Source organism: Falco naumanni, chromosome 2, assembly GCF_017639655.2.
Source record: "Falco naumanni isolate bFalNau1 chromosome 2, bFalNau1.pat, whole genome shotgun sequence".
NCBI lineage: Eukaryota > Metazoa > Chordata > Aves > Falconiformes > Falconidae > Falco > Falco naumanni.
The window spans coordinates 80712313-80734670 of NC_054055.1; the positions used below are offsets into that span (position 1 = coordinate 80712313).

The 22358-nt window shown below is 42.7% G+C and overlaps 1 protein-coding gene across 8 annotated transcripts in view; it reads left to right on the forward strand.

The window, feature by feature from the left end:
* The window catches only part of SLC37A1 (solute carrier family 37 member 1), a 43119-nt gene extending 28598 nt beyond the window's left edge, over positions 1 to 14521 (forward strand). For all 8 annotated transcript variants that reach the window (XM_040585157.1, XM_040585156.1, XM_040585154.1 and 5 more), the window contains 8 exons: positions 3176 to 3238; positions 4932 to 5017; positions 5665 to 5713; positions 6543 to 6616; positions 8083 to 8161; positions 8737 to 8834; positions 11154 to 11206; positions 11834 to 14521. In XM_040585157.1, the coding sequence (XP_040441091.1) occupies positions 3176 to 3238; positions 4932 to 5017; positions 5665 to 5713; positions 6543 to 6616; positions 8083 to 8161; positions 8737 to 8834; positions 11154 to 11206; positions 11834 to 11849 (518 nt within the window). In that variant the 3' untranslated portion in view covers positions 11850 to 14521. The remainder of the gene's footprint in view (positions 1 to 3175; positions 3239 to 4931; positions 5018 to 5664; positions 5714 to 6542; positions 6617 to 8082; positions 8162 to 8736; positions 8835 to 11153; positions 11207 to 11833) is intronic.
* Positions 14522 to 22358: the final 7837 nt, after the last annotated feature.

Below are 22358 nucleotides of genomic sequence, written 5' to 3' on the forward strand. Positions count from 1 at the left end.
GAAGGCATTTTCAAAACAGAAAGAATCTGGCTTATCTTCAACAATTCCAAGCATAAATGCTGTCTTTGGCTCTTGCAAACCGATCAAAAAGGTTTACTTTCTAATAATGGTTTTACATGATTGAAGTGCTTTATTAAAACGTTTACCAAAACCCTCTAAATTAGCTTCTTTATCTGTTCAGTACTGCTGTTTTGTTTTTTGTACTGTAGAGTGCAGAGAAAGGAGTTCTCCCTAGCCAGAGAAATTCATGTTCTTGTGAGTCATGATGTGACCTTTAAACCCTCAGCTAACGAAAAAGCTGTGCCACGACAGCTGGACAAGTATGGCAGTAATAACCAGAAGAGAGAGACAAGTTGAACACCTTATGGAAACACATAAAGCTGCAAATCCTATAGTTAAAGGCTATTGTGTGTGGACTGCAAATAACCAGTGCTCCTGCAGGACTGGGTACCTTGCAAGCAGTGGGCTTTTGATAGAAAGGTTGATGGTATTTACAGCAGTACTGCTATCTGTGCTGTGGCAGATGCTGGTGAGGTTATGGTAGTGCCACTGACATCACTGGTTTAGCACATACTGTTCTTTCCAATATATTTCAGAGACTTTAAAAAAAAATCACAGGGGTTTAGAAATTCAGCTCCTTTTTAAGCTTCACACTTAACACAATAGGACTGGGTTGCCCATCTCCCTGATGTACTTTTGGAAATCTGACCCCATAGTGTACCAGTAACTATGTTAGACTAAATATAAGTATGTGCAAACAGTGGTCCTCACTGCCCTTGGCAGACAGTGGAATTAAAGAAATCACTGTCTCTTTGTAGTCGTCCTAAACTACACAGTGCCTGTTGTGCCGAGCAGGGTGGCCAGATGTAATTTAATGATTAATATTACTGGTCATGTGATGGAGGCCTCCAGGATGAGGCTCTACAAGTGATCCAAGTGTACCCTAACCATGCTTTTAGAGCAGAGAGCCTCACTAGGATTTGTTAACTGTTTATGAATCATATATTTATGTTTATGGGAAAGTTGTTTGGCCAAATTTTAACATGGTTACAGTCCAAGCGTTAGCACTGTTCATGGTCACCAATGCAAGTAAGCTAGTTGGTGATGTCAAGATTGGAGGTAGCCTGGACTGCAGTGATCATGCACTGGTGGAGTTCACAGTCCTGAGGGATATGGGTCAGGCGAACAGTAGAGTCAGGACCCTGAGTTTTAGGAAAGCAAACTTCCAGCTGTTCAAGAAGTTAGTTAATAGGATCCCCAGGGAAATGGCCCTCAGGGACAAGGGAGCAGAACAGACCTGGCTGATCTTTAAGGACACTTTCCACTAAGTGCAAGAGCTCTTGATCCCCAGGTGTAAGAAATCAGGAAAAGAAGGGAAGAGACTGGCATGGGTAAGTCAAGACCTGCTGATCAAACTAAAGGGCGAGAAGTCAATGTGTAGGCAGTGGAAGTGAGGACAAGTGTCTTGGGAAGAATATAGGGACACTGCCCAGTTATGTAGGGATGGGGTCAGGAAGGCCAAGGTGCAGCTGGAGCTGAACTTGGCCAGGGATGCAAAGAATAATAAGAAGGGCTTCTATAGGTATGTCAGCTAGAAAAGGAAAGTCAAAGAAAGCATACCCCTCCCTGATGCACATGACTAGCAAATTATAACAACAGACAGGGAGGAGGCTGAGGTACTCAACAGCTTTTTTGCCTCACTCTTTGCTTGGCAGCCTTTCTTCCAACACCTCTCGAGCAGATGGACCACAAGGCAGGGAGTAGGGGAGCGAAGTCCCTCCCACTGTGAAAGAAGATCAGGTTCATGACCACCTGAAGAACCTGAACATACATGTCTATGGGACCTGATGAGATGCATCCCAGAGTCCTGAGGGAACTGGCTGATGTAGCTGCCAAGCCAGTCTAAATGATATTTGAAAAGTCATGGCAGTCAGGTGAAACCCCTCATGACTTAAAAAAAGGGAAATGTTGGCACCCATTTTTAAAAATGGTAGAAAGGAGGATGCTGGCAACTACCAATCAGTCAGCCCTCACCTCTGTGCCTGGGAAGATCATGGAACAGATCCTCATAGAAGTTGTACTAGGGCACATGGAGGACAGGGAGGTGCTAAGAGACAGCACATGGCTTCACCAAGGGTAAATCTTGCCTGACCAACCTAGTGGCCTTCTATGAACCTCATGAGGTGCAACAAGGCCAAGTGCAAGGTCTTGCACCTGAGTTGGGACAACCTCCAGTATCAATACAGGCCGGAGAATGAATGGATTGAGAGCAGCCCTGCAGAGAAAGACATGGAGGTACTGGTGGATGAAAAGCTGGACATGAGCCGACAATGTGCACTTGCAGAGCCAACCGTGTCCTGGGCTGCATCAAAAGAAACATGGCCAGCAGGTTGAGGGAGATGATTCTGCCCCTCTGCTCTGTGCTGCTGAGACCCCACCTGGAATACTGTGTCCAGCTCTGGGGTCCTCAGCACAGAAAAGACATGGATCTGGTGGAGCAGGTCCAGAGGAGGGCCACAAAGACCTTTCCTATGAAGAAAGGCTGAGAGACTTGGGGTTGTTCAGTTGGAGAAGACTCTGGGAAGACCTTATTGCGGCCTTTCAGTACTTAAAGGGGGCTTATAAGAAAGATGAGGACAAACTTTTTAATAGGGCGTGTTACAATAGGACGAGGGCTAATGGCTTTAAATTAGGAGGGTAGATTTAAACTAGATACAAGGAAGATGTTTTTTACAATAAGGGTTGGTGAAGCACCGGAGCAGGTTGCCCAGAGAGGTGGTAGATGTCCCCCCCCTTGAAACGTTCAAGGTCAGATTGGACAGGGCTCTGAGCAACCTGATCTAGTTGAAGACCTCCCTGCTCATTGCAGGGAGGGTTGGACTAAATACCTTTAAAGGTCCCTTCTGACCCCAGGCCATTCTGTGATTAACTGTTAAAGTGGTAAAATGTGTCTTGCCGTTAGTGTAATTGCATTCAAAGACTAAATCCTTGAATATCCAGTCATGATAGGTTCTTACTTGTCTTACACAATGACACCTTACGGTAGCTTATTCCTGTAAATAAACAATGTAAATAAATGCCATAAGATGCCTTTACCCAAACATGACAAGACCGTGATGAGATTTATATGTTTTATAGTCTGGAAATGTGTCAAATGTCTTACTTGTCTCACTAGAGCATCTTGATGCCAAAAGAGCTGGGGACCTATCTACACTGTTTGATGTGGGTGGAATCTTCGGTAAGTTTTATTATTAATATTTCATCATTAATCACACCAGTTTAGGAAAAACTGTGGTAAACGTAGCTTACGTATATTATTAATCCTTGTGCCTTGTGTCCACTGAAGGAGAGTGGCAGTAAAGGTACTAAGTTGGGAGCTGGGCTGGACATTGGAAACCTAGCAGAATATCTTCAGATACAACAAATCACAGAGCCAATTATATTGTCCAGTACAGACTTGTAAGAGCCAAATATAATGGAATCTTTTAGCTCCATCAGCTCTGGCCCACGAGTCTTGGTCACTCCACCTATCAAAATATCTTCCTTTTGTCACTGTAACATAACAGAAGTATCTCAGCTTGCACAGGTGTGTATTTTTTGGTGGGCACAGAGGTGAATGGCCACCAGTATTTTCGTTTTGTTTTTTTTCCCTGATGCCTCATATAACTGTATGTGATAAAATTGTAAGATTGTAATAATAGCAAGGGTGAGACTATTCCTTTGTAATTTGTGAGGTAACCACTGAATAATTACTTTTTTATGCCAGTGTAGACACTATAGCTCACAACAAAACAAGCATCGTCATCTTGATGCCTGGCTGATTCATGGCACACCTCCACACCCATGCCCTCTCCACTTCCCCCAGTTCCTTTATGAAAGTAAGCCTTGTATAAGTCTATTGGAAGATGATAGAGAAGTTTCACTGGATCAAGAGCTATGTAGACCCTGGTAGTTCAAGATGCAGCTGTCAAGGTGTGTTGTAGTTACTGTTCTAGTCTTATGCTGGGTGTGACTTCTGCCATTTCTCACTGTTTATTTCATCCCAGGTAGCTAGAAGCCAGAGTCAGTAGTACCTTAGAGATGTGGGTGACTTCTTGCAGCAGCATCTTATTTCACTGTGAATACAAACTTAATGTGTCAGTGCTGCTCAGACCTTTGGCATTTGCATTTAAACCAAGTGGGATGTGAGCACTTTGGAGATGGGCAGCTGGGAAGGGAGGAGGAGGCCCAGCAATATTTAGGAATCTGGAGAATCCAGAGAACTTCCTTTCCTTCTCCCTGTACCAAGTTCCATTTGTATCATTTTGCAGCTCCTTCCCTCAGGCCTTCCCACCCCTTCCTGCCACACACTGCGTTTAGTACTTTTGTGTACAGTCATTGGCAAACAAAAGAAGTAGGGCAAATTAAAGAGGCTGGAGTGAAAACCTAATATTTCGTTTGCCCCAAGATCTAGAATTTCTCATTACCCCTGGTTTCAGTGTGACATGGATAGAGTTTACTGTTGCATGTGAGCAGTTGAGACCAGTGAGTAGCTGGGCACAGCTGGATTCCAGAATGCCAACAGTGAGGCCATGTGGCACCTGGAAGAGAGGCTTTTTGCATTCAAAATCAGCAGAACAATTTCTAAGTATTTCTGCCATCTCCAGTCCGCCACAACTCCTGTCATCTTCAGTATTTGGTTGAAATAAACAACGAGGAAGAACGACTGTCTGCTGGTGTTAACTTCCAAGTCAAAGCTGTTTGGGTTAATAAGTATATTGCTAAGTGCAATTACGTTGTCAGTCTTGTGCTCTGTGCTCCTGTATATAACTGTACATTAAAAGTCATGTCATGTTGTTTTAATCTGGGTTGGGTTCCATAAAGTATAACTGATGCCTTTTGTGTAAAAGTTGTGCAGAGTGTTTTCCTCAAACACCTGTGGTGTCTTTCAGGTGGAGTTTTGGCAGGCCTGATTTCAGACAGGCTGGAGAAGAGGGCATCAACCTGTGGAATGATGTTACTGCTTGCAGCACCCACAGTAAGAGTTTGCCTCTGTTACAGCTGTGGCTGAGACTTTGACAGCATTGCTTGGGAGGTTCTGCAGACAGCATCTCCTAACTTGGATCTAAAGAGTTCAGGCCAGGTTGAAAGCTGACGTGGGAAGTTTAGCATGTGGGCAAGTATAGACATGGGGGACTGCCTTTACTAAACAAGCAAACAAGTCTAACGTGCTGCTTGTTCTAGGATGTTATTATATGGAAAGTTTCACTCTCTTGTAAAATTGACGTTAGCCAGAATTTTAGCTGCTCAAAGGCTAAAATGTGCTATAACTGTGGGAAAACTGGCAGTTGTACATATGAGATGCATTTTTCTTTGATTCTTCTGTGAACAGTATTCTATGCTATGTTAAAATTGGTGATTTGAGAGTTTAAAATTGAGTGGTCTCATGACACAGCCTTTTCTTCTGAAAGGACATACTGGGGAATAGGAGCATACCTGTTATCTCCCTCCTGTGTCCAATCAAACAATCATTCTGCTGTGGTCTTAAAAGGGTTTAGTAAAACCTGGAACTACTTTTCACGTAATACCAACTTAAGATATTTTGTAGTTAACATGGGAAAAATTGGGAACCTAGGATTAGTCCATACGTTGGTATTCAGCATGTTTGTTTTTTCGTCTTTACAGTTGTACCTGTTCTCTGCAGTCAGTAAAATGGGTCTTGAGGCTACTGTAGGTGAGTATTTTTAAATTATTTTCTGCCTGCCGTTCTGTGAACTTTTCGTATATGATCCCCTGATTCTCTCTCCTTTTTCTATTTTTATTTTATTTTTTCCCTTAGAGGAGGAAGTATACAATCAAATTCTGTAGACTTTGTCTTGCAGGCTTTTTGCAGGGTAAGGAAAGGGGGGGCTAGGAAATGAGTGAAGAGTGGTATGAGAACAGTGATTTAATTAATACCTTTAGTCTTCTTTCTGGAGCTTGTTGTGTCAGCACAGGCTTTATTATATTCCCTATGCCAGATGTCAGATGTGTTTAAATAATACTTGTAGGACTTATGACAGCAATGTTAACTTTACTTGTATAGGCTGAATTCACTCGTGGCTTTATATCTGTTATCTCAAAACAGAAGCTGAAACACAAGGGGTGACAGTAGTGTCTCACCTACCTAAAGGCCTTATTAGGTTTTAGAGTCCTCTGGTGCTTGATGCTGTCTAAGCAGAGGAGGAGTTTATGGGTGGATCCTGTGAGCATCCCCTGCTCTTAGGGTCAGTTTGGTCAGATTTTCCCCTTTCTCTGACCTACCAGGATCGGTAAAGGCCCTGGGAAGTGCCTTTTGACTAGTCCCATCTCCTGATATATTTGAGAATTCGCATCGTGGAGTAAGCATTGAAGAGAGCTAGGAATGTATGTTGCTTTTCCTCCTTTCCCAATTCTGTAATAGGGTCAGGGGAGTGAAGGAGGGGTTAAATCATTTGAGAACCATAGGCTATGATGTCTCCTGTTTTTAAGGTTAACGGTCTTTTAGGCAACTCATATTTTCCATTTTTGTCATCTTGCAACAGTGATGCTGCTTATCAGTGGTGCCCTAGTGAATGGCCCCTACGCTTTGATCACCACTGCTGTCTCTGCTGACTTGGTGAGTTTGGTTTCCCCTCTGCTTCCAGTGTAGCAGCCTTGGTCTCCAGCCAGAGCCCTTTGATTCTTGCAGGGTCATCAGTGAAGTGGCTGCATTGTCCCAAAGCAGAGGGATAAGGAGCTGGGTAGGCAGTGCTGAACTCAGCCATTAAGGTTGTTTTAGAGTTCATGTATTAGTATGAATGAGTGTCGTGCTTGTGAAAGGCTTCTAAATTATTCTTGCCTACTAACAAGACAGACCAAATCTTGTAGATGACAGCCCAAAGTGAATGTGAGGGTCGCATGCAAAGCCAGGTCTCTGTACAAGGTGCCTTCTCCCCTTTTATACTTTGCATCTTTAAATGAGGGGAAAAGCTATATCTGTGTAAGAGGTGAGCTGGAGACTTAATTCCCTCAGTGCAGAAAGCTGTACCTGGCACATACCTTTACTTTTGCCCATGCTACCCTCTGCCCTTTCTTGTACAGTTACTCTGGTTGCCAGCACTTCCAGCTCGATTGGGTCAGTCAAGTCACAAATGCCATGTGAAAACAAACAACAAATGCACTAAATAAAAGAAAATGAGTAGGACAGAAGTCTCCAAATGTCCTCTGGAGCCCTGTCCTTGGCCTGGAGGTCTTGGCAAGACAAAGGCAGCCACTATGCATTGCCATTTTATCCTTAGCCTTGTTGAAGGGGCTGCTCGCTAGAAAGTGGAGCCTGCCATTGTAAGATCTCTACCTGGCCTTTGGGAAGAGGGTTGAAACTGCCAGCCAGTTCCTCAAATGTCAACAATCAAATATCTGACACAAGCAAATGCAAATCACTGATTACCTGACGGGATTTTCCTTGGTGTACTGGAGATGAAGGACTGTCTCTTATTAGCAGTTCTCTGAACTATTCAGTTTCTCTGTCTTTCTACTAAGTCGCTCCCTTTATCAGTCGTTTTGTTCTGAAGACCTGGCTTCTAAAATTGGAACTGAATAGCTTCTTTTGGCTCAAGGATGCTCAAGCTTAGGAATTCTCTGAATTTTTAGCATTTCAGTATATATTCATAGTTCTGGTATTCTAGTATTCCTGTCATAGCAGTGATCTCCCCCGTCCCGTCCCCCCTCCCCGCCAATGGGAGTGTGCGTGTGTTTGTTCTGCAGAGCTGTATTAGAAGGGGGAAGGGTGGCTGTGGAAACAGCCTTGCAGCATAAACACAGAGCTGAAGTGCCATCCTTGTTGCTTGAATCCACAGTGTGCAGAACGGAAAGCTTCTTGGCTCCTGTCGTTTAAATAACATAATTTAATAAAGGAGAATGCTCTAGGCAACAGGTTGATGTAGTAGAAGGCTTCTTTAAGTGGTGATAAAAGGGTCTGAGCTAGGATATTTAAGGCATCTTCACAATGTACATCTAATGTGGAGGGGTGTGAGCTAGATGATATCATGAGGACTTCTTCGGAGTTCGGCTCAGAGCAGGTCTAAGCAGTCTTTGTCACTTTAGGGTACCCATAAAAGCCTGAAAGGGAATGCAAGAGCCTTGTCCACAGTGACAGCGATCATCGATGGAACAGGATCTGTAGGTAAGCCAGAGCTTTAAGGCAGCCTGCCTTGGCTGTGGTAGGTTAAAACAAAGGATCTTTGAGAAACTCAGCTCTCTCCAGTTCACGTTTTGCCAGGACTCAGTACAGCTTTGGCAGTGGGGAGCAGAGCAAACTTAGCCTTAAACATCTCTAGTGGTCCCACACCTGAGGGGAGGGAGGAAGGAGGAGGGTGGTAGACTGATACTGGGCACAAACAGCAAAAATAGATGCTGTTGGGCTGTTTCTGAGATCAGGGATATTTTATTCAAGTCCTCTGCACCGGTACGTGCAGCCAGGGAAAACTAAGTGGGAATCAGCTGAGTACTGGATGGGCATTTTGTTGAGCCAAAGGCAGGCATTTCTCAAACTTCTGGTCTTCAGCTCCCCCTGTGATAGGTTTCCTACTGGCTTGCAGCTGTACCAGTAACGTTTTGGACTTTCTGGGACCTTTTAATACATAAGTGAATACTAAGTTAACTAGGTGGAGAAATTGAGATTCTTACTGGGAATAACGGTCTTTCAGCATAGTAAATCTTATGTTGCGTTATTCTGACAATATCAATGTTATATTTTAGGTGCGGCTTTGGGGCCTCTCTTAGCTGGTCTTATTTCCCCATCTGGTTGGAACAACGTGTTTTACATGCTTATGGTGGCAGATGGATGTGCCTTGCTAGTAAGTCTAAAACTACTAATTAGTTGCTGTGTATTTCCTTTGTGCTAAACTACCTTAAGATGCAAATTTCCTTTTGCAATTTCTATACTCCATCTTATAAGAAACTTCCAATTGTGTAGGAAATTTTCAATTAAAGAGCAAATTTGCAAATTTTGAAATTCTCATCTAATTTTAATCAAAAGTGCAGATTAATTCTGATGCACATCAATTCTTGAGCAAATACACATCTGTTAATTGCTGTCTGAGCAGATTACAGCACACAATTGTAAGTAAACCTTCATATAGAGACCTAGAAGACGCCTTCCACTCACGGAAGTATTACTTCTGTTTTCTTTAAAGCTGTTTTAGCAAAGTGGTAACAGATGTTTTACTACATTGTTTTATCACCAAAATCACCACAATAATGAAGCTGTTGAAAGTTAATACATTGCATTCTCCAGACGGGCTCTAAAACTGCTGTACGAGGTTAGGCGTACAACTGGCGTCCTAACTTTTGACAGTAACCAGGAGCAGATATTTAGGGAAATGGAGTGCAACACACACGTGGTGACTTGGTACAAAGCACATACATTTTCCTTTTTTCTTGTGTCTGAGATCCTGCATGATTGATAGGAAGATCTGAAAGGGTTGTTTGGGTTTTTTTAAATTCTGAGTCGCTCTGCTTTGCTTTTAAAGACCAAGGAAGACACAAGATGAGGCAAGGGGAGTCTTGCTGTACTTTGAAGTCAGTCTCGCTGTACCCATGTGTAGGTTAGCCTGTAGGTTACATTTCTGAGATTGCCACAGATTTCCCTGGCAGGCATCTGTACCAGCTTTGATCTCCAGCAGAGCAGAATGCTGCTATGATTATCTCAGAGATGTCCTGAAGCGTCACCTGCATATCCTCTCCTTTTGAAGTCCGGGGTGGAAGTACCCATGAAAGGGCAAGGTGACTGTGGAACACTTCAGAAATACTCCTTCCTCCGTGCTGGCTGTGCCCAGACAAAGCCCTGTGCATGGTATTGCATGGAGCTCTGTGCTCCTGCAGAGGACCTAATGCTGAGTGTGTCAGACCACTCTTTCCTGGCACAAGAAAAGCAGAAAATCTTGCTTTGAGTTACTATTGAGGCTTTTTTCCTAAATTCAAGTTAAATCCAAAATTTTAAAGTAATTTTTTCCACATTTAAGATGTGAAATCTCTGGAAGTTAAGTAAATAAATTAGGTAAGTTAATAGCTGGAAGTATGTTGCCACTGGTAGTCAGCAGCTCTATAAATCCTGATTTGTGCTGTTTTCAGTATTAGCTGTTCCATGCTGCAGTGAGGTTTGGGAGATTGTCAGTTTTCCCAAGTAGACTTAAAGCCCTGCTGCTTTTCTTTTATGGTTCTTTATTAAAACCAATTGAAAAAATCCCACGTTTCTTTGCAGTTCCAGTTAAAGTGCCTTTGTAAAGCTCTGTTGTTGAGAGGGTTGACTTTGTGCTGTTGTAATAAATGCTGGTTTTTGTAACTCCTGTACTGCGAAGAACAGGAAGAGCAGAACAGCATATAGATGCCTGTGTTCAAATATTATTTCTTCAAAGATACGTGGAGGGGCTTTAGTCTCTTATGTGGTATTCAGTTCTGTCATTCTTGGCTATTCCCATACCTCTGAAATGTTAGGTTTAACTGCATAAAACGCCAATACTTAGGATAGTAAAGAAACTTCTATTTATAACAGTGAGACTCTGAGGATAAGGAAACCTGTAACAGTGAGGAACCCTGGAAGTTCTAATTCTGTCTTTAATGTACATGGGAATAATCAGATTTTATTTGTAAAATCGCTTTCCTGGGTACTCTTAGTACCTTTTAAAGTGCTTGTAAAAGTCCTGATCCTGCAACAGGCAAATAAACATGGCTGACTTAAATTTGTCTTGCCTAATTGTGCCATTAAAGCTTTTCACACATACAGTTGTTTTACAGAATAGCAGCTAAAATATTTTTACTCCATAATTTCCTTCTGCCATGTTTTCTTGAAGTCTTGGGTTCCCTCTGCTGGTTTCTTTATACATCTGCTGGTAAAGTAACTGGAAAGCCATTCTGGTTTTTATGAAGAAATTGATCTCTCAGTTGCAAAAAGGAAATTATTTTCCTCTTACCTACTCATTGTGAAAACACCTCTTCCAAACATTGACAGAGCATCTGTAAATCTTTTAATTTTTTTTGTTTTAAACTGAGTTCAGCTTTACAGGGTCATGTTTCAAATAAGGAACTCTTTGAATAACAGTGAACATCTTACCCTGAAACTTAGCTTGTTTGTTTATCTGTATAGATATTAATACAGACACTGTGACTTTTTACAGTTCTTACTCCGTCTTATTCAGAAGGAGCTTCGGTGTAATGCAGATCATACCCTGTAAGTGTTACGCCTGGCTGTTGTTCTTTAATAACAGTTTAAAAACATTTACTAAGCCTTTGCCCCATAATACCTAGGTGTAGACTGAATGTGTTAACAGTTTCTGTATGTCCATTTCTGTTTGTTTTAATTTAGTTTCAAAAGAGTAATTCAGTTTGATGTTTTCAAATCATGAACATGCTTTTAGAACGTCTTATTTAGAAAAGTATCTGAAAACACACCTCTGCCATGGTCTTTTGGTTATGGTTTGTTTTTTTCCCAAATATGTAACTTTCTTGGGTTTCATCAGGGAGCATGCAGGTGGGGAGTAAGAAGCTACTCGATTGCTTGCTCTGTGTTTATTAATAGTTTCAAATTTAACTTTTCCAAAAGGTCTGCTTAAAGAACAGGGTGACTCTGAATTTACAATGGTTTGAATTGAGAAAAAAAAATAAAAAGCCACTGAATCAATGAAGTTATACTGGCATATGCAAAATCTAAATTAAGCCCCTTGGTTGTAGTTTTGGAGAAGTAAAATGGACAGAGAATAGAAAAACACATGGCAAGGGGTAGATCCTGCATTTTGAAGTTAGTGGCTGTTACGCCTTCCACCTCAACTTTTCCTGCCTGGTTGCTGTTCTTTCCCAGGTTTAAAGAACACTGAGATACGAAATGAGATTTGGAATAAGGACTGCATCAGTCAGATCTCTTCCCTGAAAAACAAACTTCATGGAATGCGTTATTCTGCATTTAAGAGATTGTTTGGTGAAGAACTTTACACGTTTGCTGGAAGCAATGTGACAAATGTGGCTGGTAAACCCCTGAAGCTCTTATTTTTGCACATGAATAAGTACCTCAGGATGGCAACTATTCATCAGATGAAGAGACAGGAACTTTGGGAAGGTTTTAGCAGCACACCTCAACTGAGCCAAAGAGAAATACCAAGTGCCTTTTTATTTCTTTTGATAGAATGTTTTTAATTAAAATGCAGAACTGTGTATTTTCCAAAACCAAGTCAAAACTAGAGCAGAAGGAATCATAACGGTCTAGCAGTGAAACGTCCCAGTGTCAGTGAGCAAAGTATGTATCCCTTATGTCGTCTTGCACACATAGAGGGCATCACTTCAGAGAGGATGATACCAGCTGGTTATTAAGATGCACTGCTGTTAATATTTTGAAGCTGCTCAGACAATAATAACCTCACCGTACTATTAATTTGTAACTACAGTACTGCTTCGAATCCCGAGGACACCCAGCCTTTTGGTAGGTAATGAAATGGAACTTAGTGTTGCGGTGTACTGTGGTTAGCAGTTTTCACAGCCTCTCTGGATGGATGTTAATCCTCAGTTAGGATTGTGCAAAAAGGAGTCCTAAGCATCACGCAGTTGTGCTGCTCCACTAGGCTGGGTTGAAATGAGAGGTGGTTCCTTTGGGGTGGCAGGGAACTGTGAGCTGTCATACTTTAGCACTACAGGATTGAACAGATGAGCTGCTTTAGTGCCCGTGGCCACAGTGATCTCTGCTGGGTACTCCCAGATTTCAGTGCTGACATGGGCATGTGGAAATCATTCTCAGATCAGGGCCTTAATAATTAGAAATTTCTTTCAAGTGGCTCTGAATTTCAGATTTGGAGCCAAAATATCAGAAAAGAAAAATGACCTAGGTAGTATGTTTTAAGAGAACATTTCAGTAACTAGAGTTACGCAGCAAATTAGATGGTTTAATATCTTCAAAACATATCATTTCTTTGTACAGCTATCTTCTTTGCAAAACAGATGTTTCTGTGATTTTTCTTTTTAAAGATGTACAGACTAAAAAGGATTTTTGTTTTTGTATGAGATGTTTATACTTAGATCACGAAGGCTAGATAAATTCAGCTGTGTATTACTCTTAACTGTATTTATTAAAGTTCTAGGCATATGTCTTGTTCTGAACTGTTTGTGAAACAATGCAGTAGTCTTTACACTTGACGAACAAAACAGCACACTTTAAAATAGTCCTGTAACACATGGAGAAATGTCTCATCAGCTGCTGGTGTTGTGTTCCATGTGCTGGCACAACACTTGGCGATCACAGAACAAGCCCTGGAAATTCAGTCTTTGAGTTTTTACTTCACTGGTTTAATTCAGTGCTTTATGCTTGCCTTGACCAGTGTAAGACAGTGTTAATTTTTAACTGTTCTGCTGAACAGAGATACAAGGAAGACCTCAGTCCCACAAAGGCTTAAGGAAGGTGCCAAGTCCTTGCAAGTGAATGCCCTGTGTAGGCTCTGACCCTGCGGTTACCTAGATGAACAGCAAACTTCACACGTTTTTGAGTGAAACTGTTGAGACCAGTGGGGATCTCAACACGTGAATTAATAAATCTGTGCTGCATTTGGGCTTTAGGCCGTAGTTAAATGGGACAGAATTCTGCAGTGATGTTACTTGAAAGGACATCCAGTGGCATGGCACACTGCCCCTCGCTCGCCCAGACTGACTCGGGGGGACTGCTAGCCAGACCAGGGGACTGATCAAGCCTCTGATGGGGGAAAAATAACATTGCAGCCCCAGAACATCTGTACTGGCACAACTGCAATGGCTGTGTGAGGAGAGGGGGAGGAAGGGAGGGATGGATGGATGGATGGACGGAGGACTACTTTAGCTGAAGATGCCAATCCCTTCCCCCAAAAAAGCTGTGTAGATCTATATACTAGTTTATAGAAACAATTTGAACTGCTGCACTCAGATTTTGAGAGGCTGTTCCCTATGGGCTGAAGTCTTCGGTTAAAATGCTTTCAGTTGTATTTAGTAGTAACAAATTGTAAAGATTTAACTGTGTTTTGGGTTTTACATGTTTTACTTGTTGGGGCCGCTGCTGTTATTTATTTATTTATTTTAATAGCTTTTGCACTTCATTGACTTGGATATGGGATGGCAACAATGTTGGAGGTGCTGGGCTGAGTCCTTCCTTCCATCGATTGCATGCCAGAGTTAGGACTCAGTGTGCTATTAAAAAAAAAAATCATTTAGTCTCCTTCCTTGCTAATGTGCAGCTTTTCAGTTCCTCCCAGCTATGAATTTGTTGGACAAAAAGACAAAAGATTTGTTTTTCTTAACAACCCTAAAGGTCCCCCAAGTTGTGAATAAACTGTGTGTTGTTAGTATCGGGTGTCAATATCCATTAATCTGGAAATGAGCGAAAGTGACAAAATTTTGTATGTAGAAATGTGAGTGACCAGTAGATAAAGCCAAATTTAAATAGGACTGGAGGGTTGGTTTGTTGATTTTTAATGCTGGTTATTGTGAATTTTATCCATTTACCGTCCTGTGGTGAATAAAATAGATCCTACTTTAATATGAGAAATGTTGATTACTTTATCTTTTACATCTCCATGAAGAAATGCTCCATTTATTGGTTGGAAGGATAGTGCTGGAACAGCGCTACTGTCTCTTGTGAAGGTGATGAAAAATGTTTCATTAGGAGAACAAATGAGAACCTTTTGTTTTGAAAACAGTGCCCTTTTCAACTTCAACATGTAATTTTTTTGATTTTGTGGGATTGTGGGTTGTGCAACACCAGTATTTCCAGTCAGCTGCATCAGATGGGTATATTCTGCTTACTTATTTTGGCCTAGTAGGGCAGGAGGGCACTCACCGGAGTCAGGGACTAAGTCCAGCTCCTACATCATAGTTTTAAAATTACTTCTTTTTGTTGCCTGCTTTGCCTGCTCTTCAACTTATATGGAATTGAAATTGAAAAGCTTCATCTTTTCTCTCTAGCTCTAATCATCTTGAACATTTATTCTTGACTTCATTCTGCTATGGTGTTTGGTGTAGTTTGTGTGCCTCTACCAGAGATACGATGTCCAAATGACCAAATGACTGATGCGCTGTGGAAAAGCTGTTTGGAAAGGAAAACAAAAAGATGTTTGAGGGTCTTGAGGGCAGAATTTCTGATCAAAATGTGCCCAAAGTGCCTCTCAGGAACAGGCAAATATAGCTGGGGCATCTTATAAAAGAAGGGAGACTTGAATCCAAGTTTCTGTTCTGCCTGATTTGGAGCAGGTGCTTGTACCCTCATGAGCACCCTGGCTGTTGCCGAACACGCTGCTGTGGAGGTTTGTCCCCATTGTGTGTAGGAAAACTTTAGGGGTGGGAAAAAGATGAATAAGTAGCAGGGAGGGTGGTGTCGTGTTCCAGGTTGCTTTGAGACTTCTTTTGCCTGTAAGTTAAACAGCTAACCTACTCCGTGCACTAAGATAGACCTACTCCTGTATGTTTTGCCAGGTAGGAAATTCCTGAAGGGATTCTGCCATCCGCTTTGGGAGGTTATTACATGTGTTTCTGGCATAATATCCATAGAATACCAGTGGGAATCCTCCATATATGTTTGTGCCAACGTCACGCTGCCTCAGACTTTGGTTGACCTCATCATGTTTACACTTGGGAATTTGTTTGGTTGCTGCTGGTAGTTTTCTGCAGTGACTAACGTGTGAGGTTGTTTATATGAGAAATGCTGCTCAAAATTAGGTAGGTGTAAGATGGTAAAAATGAATCGGAGGATATTTAAAGCTGTTGGAATCTACTGATCTTCATATGGAATTAATTTGAGGAAGATTGCTTGCAATCCCATCAAATGATGAGGCCCAAAATTGGTAACAGTGGTGCTCTTCGGTCTGAATGAAGTTTTATGGCCTGCATGTTATATAGGAGGTTTGATTATTTCATGATTTGTCCCAACCTCAGTTTATCTGACACGATGTTCTGATTGCTGACCCATGTCACTCTCACTGTACGGGAAGTCTGTTTTGGGGTTTTTTTGTGCTCTGCTGAACTAGCCATGCGATGGTACAGACTCTTCCTCCTGCCCTCCTCTGTGGAAGGACTGTAGGCAGTTCACCGGGAGGTTTGTGTCTGTGTGCTCAGGAGATTTGGTAACCTTCAACTACATTTTCTGCCATGCTGAGTTAAAAACCTGACTGTCATCCTTAAAGCAGGGAAAGGGGAAAGAGAGGATTTAGCCTCATGCTTCAGCCTCATGTCCATTGACCTTAACATTGTGTTATGTGTCTCACTGACTCAGTCTATTAAACTCAATTGCTATAAAATTTTGGTTTTCCCTTCTTTTGGTTAGTTTCTAGTGTGAAATAGGGAGAGAATTAGTTAACGTAACCAGCTGATGCTTGGGATTAATTTTTATTTTTACCTCTGTATTTCTGTACTGGTAAAGTATACCAGTTACCCTTCTCCTGCAGGGAAACTTTTGCAGCTCTGTAAACTGTGAATACAAGAGCCAGACTCTTTAGGCCTATTTCAGGGAGCCTGCTCACGTCCTGCATCAGGAGACCAGCTGTCAAAAATGTGTTGAAAGTCTTTTTTGATACTGTACTTACCTGGAGGATTTTAAGGATGTTTTCTTCGCCTTGTGATGATGCTGGGGGTAGGGTTTCTCTCTCTCCTTCTCTTATAAAAGCAGCTGACAAATACTTAGCCACGTTTCCACAGTTCTCTCTTTGGTCCAGTTGTTTGTTTTGGGCAGAGGAGGACATTAAACTGACTTCAGGTGTTCTGCCCTGCCACCTAAGTATAAACATTAGAAGGCTGTTAAAAGGCTAATGCAGCAGGTAATGTTTCTCACTTTGATGGGACTGCAAAAAGATTTCCTTCCTGGTGATTGATTACAGTCTTCACTCCAGGCTTTTCCAGCCGTTCAGCAATGGAAGACAACTAAGAACTCTTTTCATGAATGTTTGACTTCACATCGTAAGGGGCTGTCTTTCTGGTTGAGAGTTGACGTATGTATTCTGTGCCATACAATAAGGGTATATACACACATCCATGGAATAGCTTATTTTGTGGCTACTAAGTAACTGTCCAGATGTAAATAAATACAGATGAGTCTGTCTTACACACACACACACAGAGGTATATCTGCATGTCAGTGAGGTTGCAAAAAAAAAAAAAAAAAAAAAAGAAAAAAAAAACCAACCAACCAAACAGACAAACCAAAGGGAAGTAAAGCATAAGTCATCAGAAGGCTGCATTCAAAAGCTTGAACAGACTTCATCTAAAAATGAGCAAGGGCCTTTGTGTATGGAAAGTTTGCTACAAATTAAAACAGGGGAGTTTTGGAAATGAGGAGGACATCAAGTGATGACACAGATTTCAAATGCAGGGTGTCATTGGGGTGCTATAGAGATGTGAACATGGGATGGAGTAATGGTAAAAATGCGAAGAAGACAACGTGCAAAAGTCTGGGTTGGCTGAAAAACTACAGAGGGAAGTGGAAGTCTGGTGTTGGGATTTTTTTAAAAAAAAAAAAGGACAAAAGAAAAAAAGCAACGAAAGGCGGGGAGCAGCCACCTCACCCCAAAGGTACTATGTGCTGAGCAGCATTTGCGGACAGGGATGAGGGGGCTGCTCTCCCCCCCTCTGCCTCTGGTGGATACCAGGCTTGGGCTCGGGAGAGCCCCAAGGGACATATCCCAAGGGCAGAGGGCTGCTGTGACTGGATGTGGAGCTGCTGCGTTACTTCCCACATACTATTTAGCCATATGTAACCTGTAAGATGCCTAGATGCTTCAGCCTGAACCTTTCCATTTTTCAACTGCCAGTGGGTTCATTTGAAGTTTGGCACTTCTGTGCTCACATCTGTAATTTTTGTTTTTTTTTTCTCCCATAACAAGTTGGTTGCTGTGCTTGTAAGAAATGCCTGTGAGGGTTGGGCTGATGGGTCTCAGGCCTTCTGCAGGTCCCTGCAGAGCTGTCATAGGACTCTCATCCAGTAGCTTTCAGTTGATTTTTCAGTTTTTGGCATCAGCATGCTCCTTTGCTGGTGTGACGGCAGGTTGGACACGGGGTTGGATGAGCAGGTAGTGGAAAACTTGAGTGGGGTTGAAATATGTGGGGATGCCCTTCCCCAGCAAGGTGCAGGCCTGTCCACGTGGGGTCACTTCATGTTACTTCCATCATCTCCAGGTTACTCCAGTTACTTGAATCTGGGCTTGGGGCTAGAGGTAGTACTTCAAAATAAACGTATTGGAACCTGGATTACTCTGATATTTACATTTATTTACCATCATACTAATCAATTCTCCTGCTCTAATCACATTAATAATATTATTTTGAAAATAGAGCAGAGATATTTGAACTGGAATTCTCATTTCTCATTTTTCCTCACCCCTAGAGGTCACTTTATTTCATAAACCTGGCCCCGAGCTTGTAATGTTTCTCCCACTATCGCAGGACAACGATTTCATATATGTTAGAAAATGTGCTTTTTGTGGCCTCCCATCTATGAGTTAATTACTCTTGTTTGTGCCACATAAAGATTCACAGAAGGCAAAGCCTTGGTGAGGTGGTATTGGATAGATGAACTGCAGCAGAGCTGTGTGAGGTAAGTTGGAGGTAAATTGCTTAAACTTTACTAACTGTGAGTACTTTTGCAATTGTACTCATAGGCTACAGTGAAGGTGTGATTCTTTTCAGCCTTTATGCCTGGGAATTAATTCCCCTGTCACTGGTGTAGCTCAAGAGCAAGTGTTTGGAGAAGCCCAGAATTTTATTTAAGCCCTCGCCATCCTTGGGCACTGAAGTTCTTTTTAGTCTTATCTGGTACCTTAATCCTTAACAGGTGGCCTGAATTTTTTAGGTTATTCAGAAACCAGCAGCAGCTTCTTGCATTGAGGCCACAACTGAAAGCAGCAGCCTGAGTTCATATGCTAAATCAAGAAGGATACAGATGCACCTGTGTGTATATATATGTCTCTGTGTGTGTATGCATATATATATATACATGCACGCACATGAGTTGCAGCACGAATTGAAATCAAGCTGAAAGGGATGGATTTCACTGCCTGATAGGTACAGGGAGTTAGTTCAAAAGAGAAGCAACAAAATTTTGTGATGCGCAGGGTAGTCAGCATAGGCAGCCCATCGCAGTCGAGTGACGTACAGGCAAAACTTCTTGGGAGATGTGCGTTTCTTCTGAATCTTCTGCTAAACACAGTGATGTTATTTCTACTGCAGAGGAGGGAGTATTGTATTTGAGTCTGAGTCATCCAATTTCACCACAGGTCATGTAAGACTTCAGCTTAATAAGTACAGAAGGTTCTGAAACTATTCCTAAATCGCTCTGGTCACCTGGTAGGAAACAGCTGTGTGTTGTGTCATTTGGTGGCAGAATCTGCAGGTTTGGTTTTGTACCGACAGGTGTGAAAACGGGGTTCAATTTAGCCATCCCTGTTAGAAGTCTTTATAAAGCTCCCTCTCCCTTTTCCGCTGCCTGCAGCTTTGCAGTGACGTGTAAGGAAGAATGCATGTTAACAAAGAACAGAAGAGGTCACAAAAATGTATCAAAAGCATATCCTCTCTCCCAAATAGAAGGAGCTGAAATGGTATGCAGGGTCACCCGTGCTGGAGGGACCATCAACCCATCCACGCGTGCATGCATTCAGCTCAGTGCCAGCTCTTTACTTTCCTCTTGGCCATGTTAGGGGTTTGGAAGTGAGAACGCTTGCTCGCTTGCTTGGCACTGAGGGAAATCCTCTACCATGGCAGGTCTGCATGTCTGCTTGCAAAACAGTGCCGTTGCTGAAAGCAGAGGGAAAGAGAAGCTTTATGGTTTCCTTGCTCTGATTCTTACATCAGCAGTTCTCAAACCAGCCCGGACAGGCAGAACCGGGCTGACTGGCAGATCTGGAGTGCAGGCGGAGAAGCCTGAGAATGTGTGTTTCACCACAGATACGTGTATTAGAGCTCCGCTAGGCTGACTATCTTCCCATGTGCTTCACTGTCAGGCAAATCGTGAGACTCTAAACTTACCTCAGACTTCAGCAAATCATTATTTTTTTTTTTGAGGAGGATGAAATCCCGCTCCAGCAAAGCACCTAGAAATGGTGAATGGATGAAATCACCTGAACATCTGAAACAGAACTAACATATTTAGTTCTCAGAACGGTTCTCACTGTCATTTGAAATGAGACCTCTTGGTAGAAAGGTTACGGATGATGTAAGTCATACAGTAACCGGGAAAACAAAACTATATTTGCCAGCTTGAAATCCTCTAATGAAATAATGCATCTGCCAAAGCAGCATCTAAATGTCATTTGTGTGTCACCAGAAAGGAAATGTTATTCCTAACTGCAGACTGGTTCCTATACACGATGTTTTCAGCCTTCCCAGACCCATAAAAACAGTTAAAATGGGTGATCTGGTACATTCACCTTATGCATCCCTGTAAACATCAGGATCTGCCTTCTATGTTTTTTTGCTGTCTCTGTTTTTCAAGCAAAGTTGAAATTGTTCACATAAATGGGTTCTGCTGAGAGCAGCAAACAAACCTCCAATAAACTGTCTTGCTAGCCTTATTTTTTGGGCCAAAAAAATGGATCTAGTAAGCACTTGGGTGCTGCGTGACTTTCCAGCAAGTATAGTATTCTGTGGCATGAGTCTGTTTTCAGGCACATTTGTCCAAGCAATTACTTGTGAATGACAGTTTGACTAACCTAGAATGAAATCCTGGATTGTTTCGGAGTGTGTGGCCTTTGCTGAGCTCTGCCCATACAGGTATCTGGGCTGTCTGTAGCAGCTAATGCTCCAGGGGGACGCGCTGGCTGATGGAGGCTCAGCCAGGATGCCAAGGGCAGGATGTTTTCACAAAGTGATCCACAACCACATCATCGCTTTTGATGCAATCGCATCAAAAGAAACATGGAGCAGATGCACCTAGAGAACAGTAGCGGCAGCACTGGGGAGAAGCTGGACTCCAAAGGCATGAAAAGAGTGTGTGGCTCCTCTCAGGTAGTGGTGGGATATATTAATCTTGTCGGAGGTTTGGGTATCCTCATGGAGGACTCCATGGAAGTTCCTACAAATAGTATTCAGTAATGCAGGAGCAGCTAGTAATGGTGATGTTTCGCTTATAGTGATGTGATGCTCTAGCACACTAGCAATATTTAATTCATGGTAGCCACCACACATGTTGGGATGGGGTGGGCATGTTCATAGTGCATGCTACACCTTAAAGATCTATGGACACTCACACATAGGTGTTTGTGCACACAGGCGTGCGCACGTGGCCCAGGCACACCTCTGAACAGCGGCTCTTCAGCTACAGGCGCAGTTCTTGAAATGAAACTCCGGTCTCAGTCACTCACTCTGGGAACATGGTGTGACTGGTTACAGAAGGGGAGGGGGATGTGTAGGAGACAAATAGACCAAAAGCACTATTAAGAGAAGCAAAGCGATGCGTTGCCTTTGGCCTTCTCCCTAGCAAGCGTGAGGGCCAAGCACTCATACGCTTCAAAGCAAGCAGGGTGCAGCGTCTCTACAGGAATCCTGTTGTGTTGGTGATTCTGGCTCTTGGCTTTTCTGCTGGTTGTGGGCGCCATTCCTTGGGCAGAGGGAAAGTGGAGAGCTGGTTGCACTGCTGGCAGGAGAGCTGGATGGCAAACGGCAGGGAGACTGTGTCCCTCAGATGAAATGGGGCAAGGGGAAGAGTGTGGAGCCCCTTCAGCTGTGGCAGGTGAAGACACTGGAGCAAATAGCAGGGAGTAGAGCACTGGTCAGAGGAGGTCATGATGGAAGAGCAGCAGGAGAAACGAAAAAAAAAAAAAAAGTATAAAAGTGCAGGGAAAAGAGAAGAGCTGGGCACAATATTGTACTTTTTTTAGTGGAGGGCTGCTGGGCTTTTACTTTATTTCTGTATGTTCTTGATCTTCTCAGTTTCTTGGCTGAAAACTTTTGCTGCCTACAGAAAGGTTTTAGACAGTAGCTAAGAGCCAACAGTCCATCTTCATGAAATGCTTGGGCAGAGGGACAGATCCAAGGAGGGGAAAAACTTTATGTCCAGGTTGTGTGAAAGCAGCTGAAGGTAGGAGGATCAGGGTTTTAAACCAAAAAAATAAATGCAAGTGAATCCGGTGAAATCAATTTGAAGAAGGAAAAAGAAGGAAGAAAGGAGGAAGAGGAAGGTGAAAGACTAGGGAGGAGAGATGGCTTTAGCTGTGCTGGGCTGTGACAGGGTAGGGTCTGGCCACTAATAAAGCTCCCCTGGAAGAAGCTTCTTGCTAAAAGCCAGCTGGGACCCCATGGAGACAGCCATGAGGGTTGTCCCTGGTGGTGGTCCCTGAGCTCTCTCCTCAGTTTTGAGGTTAAATACATGCTATAGAGCTAGTCTCAACACGGTGATG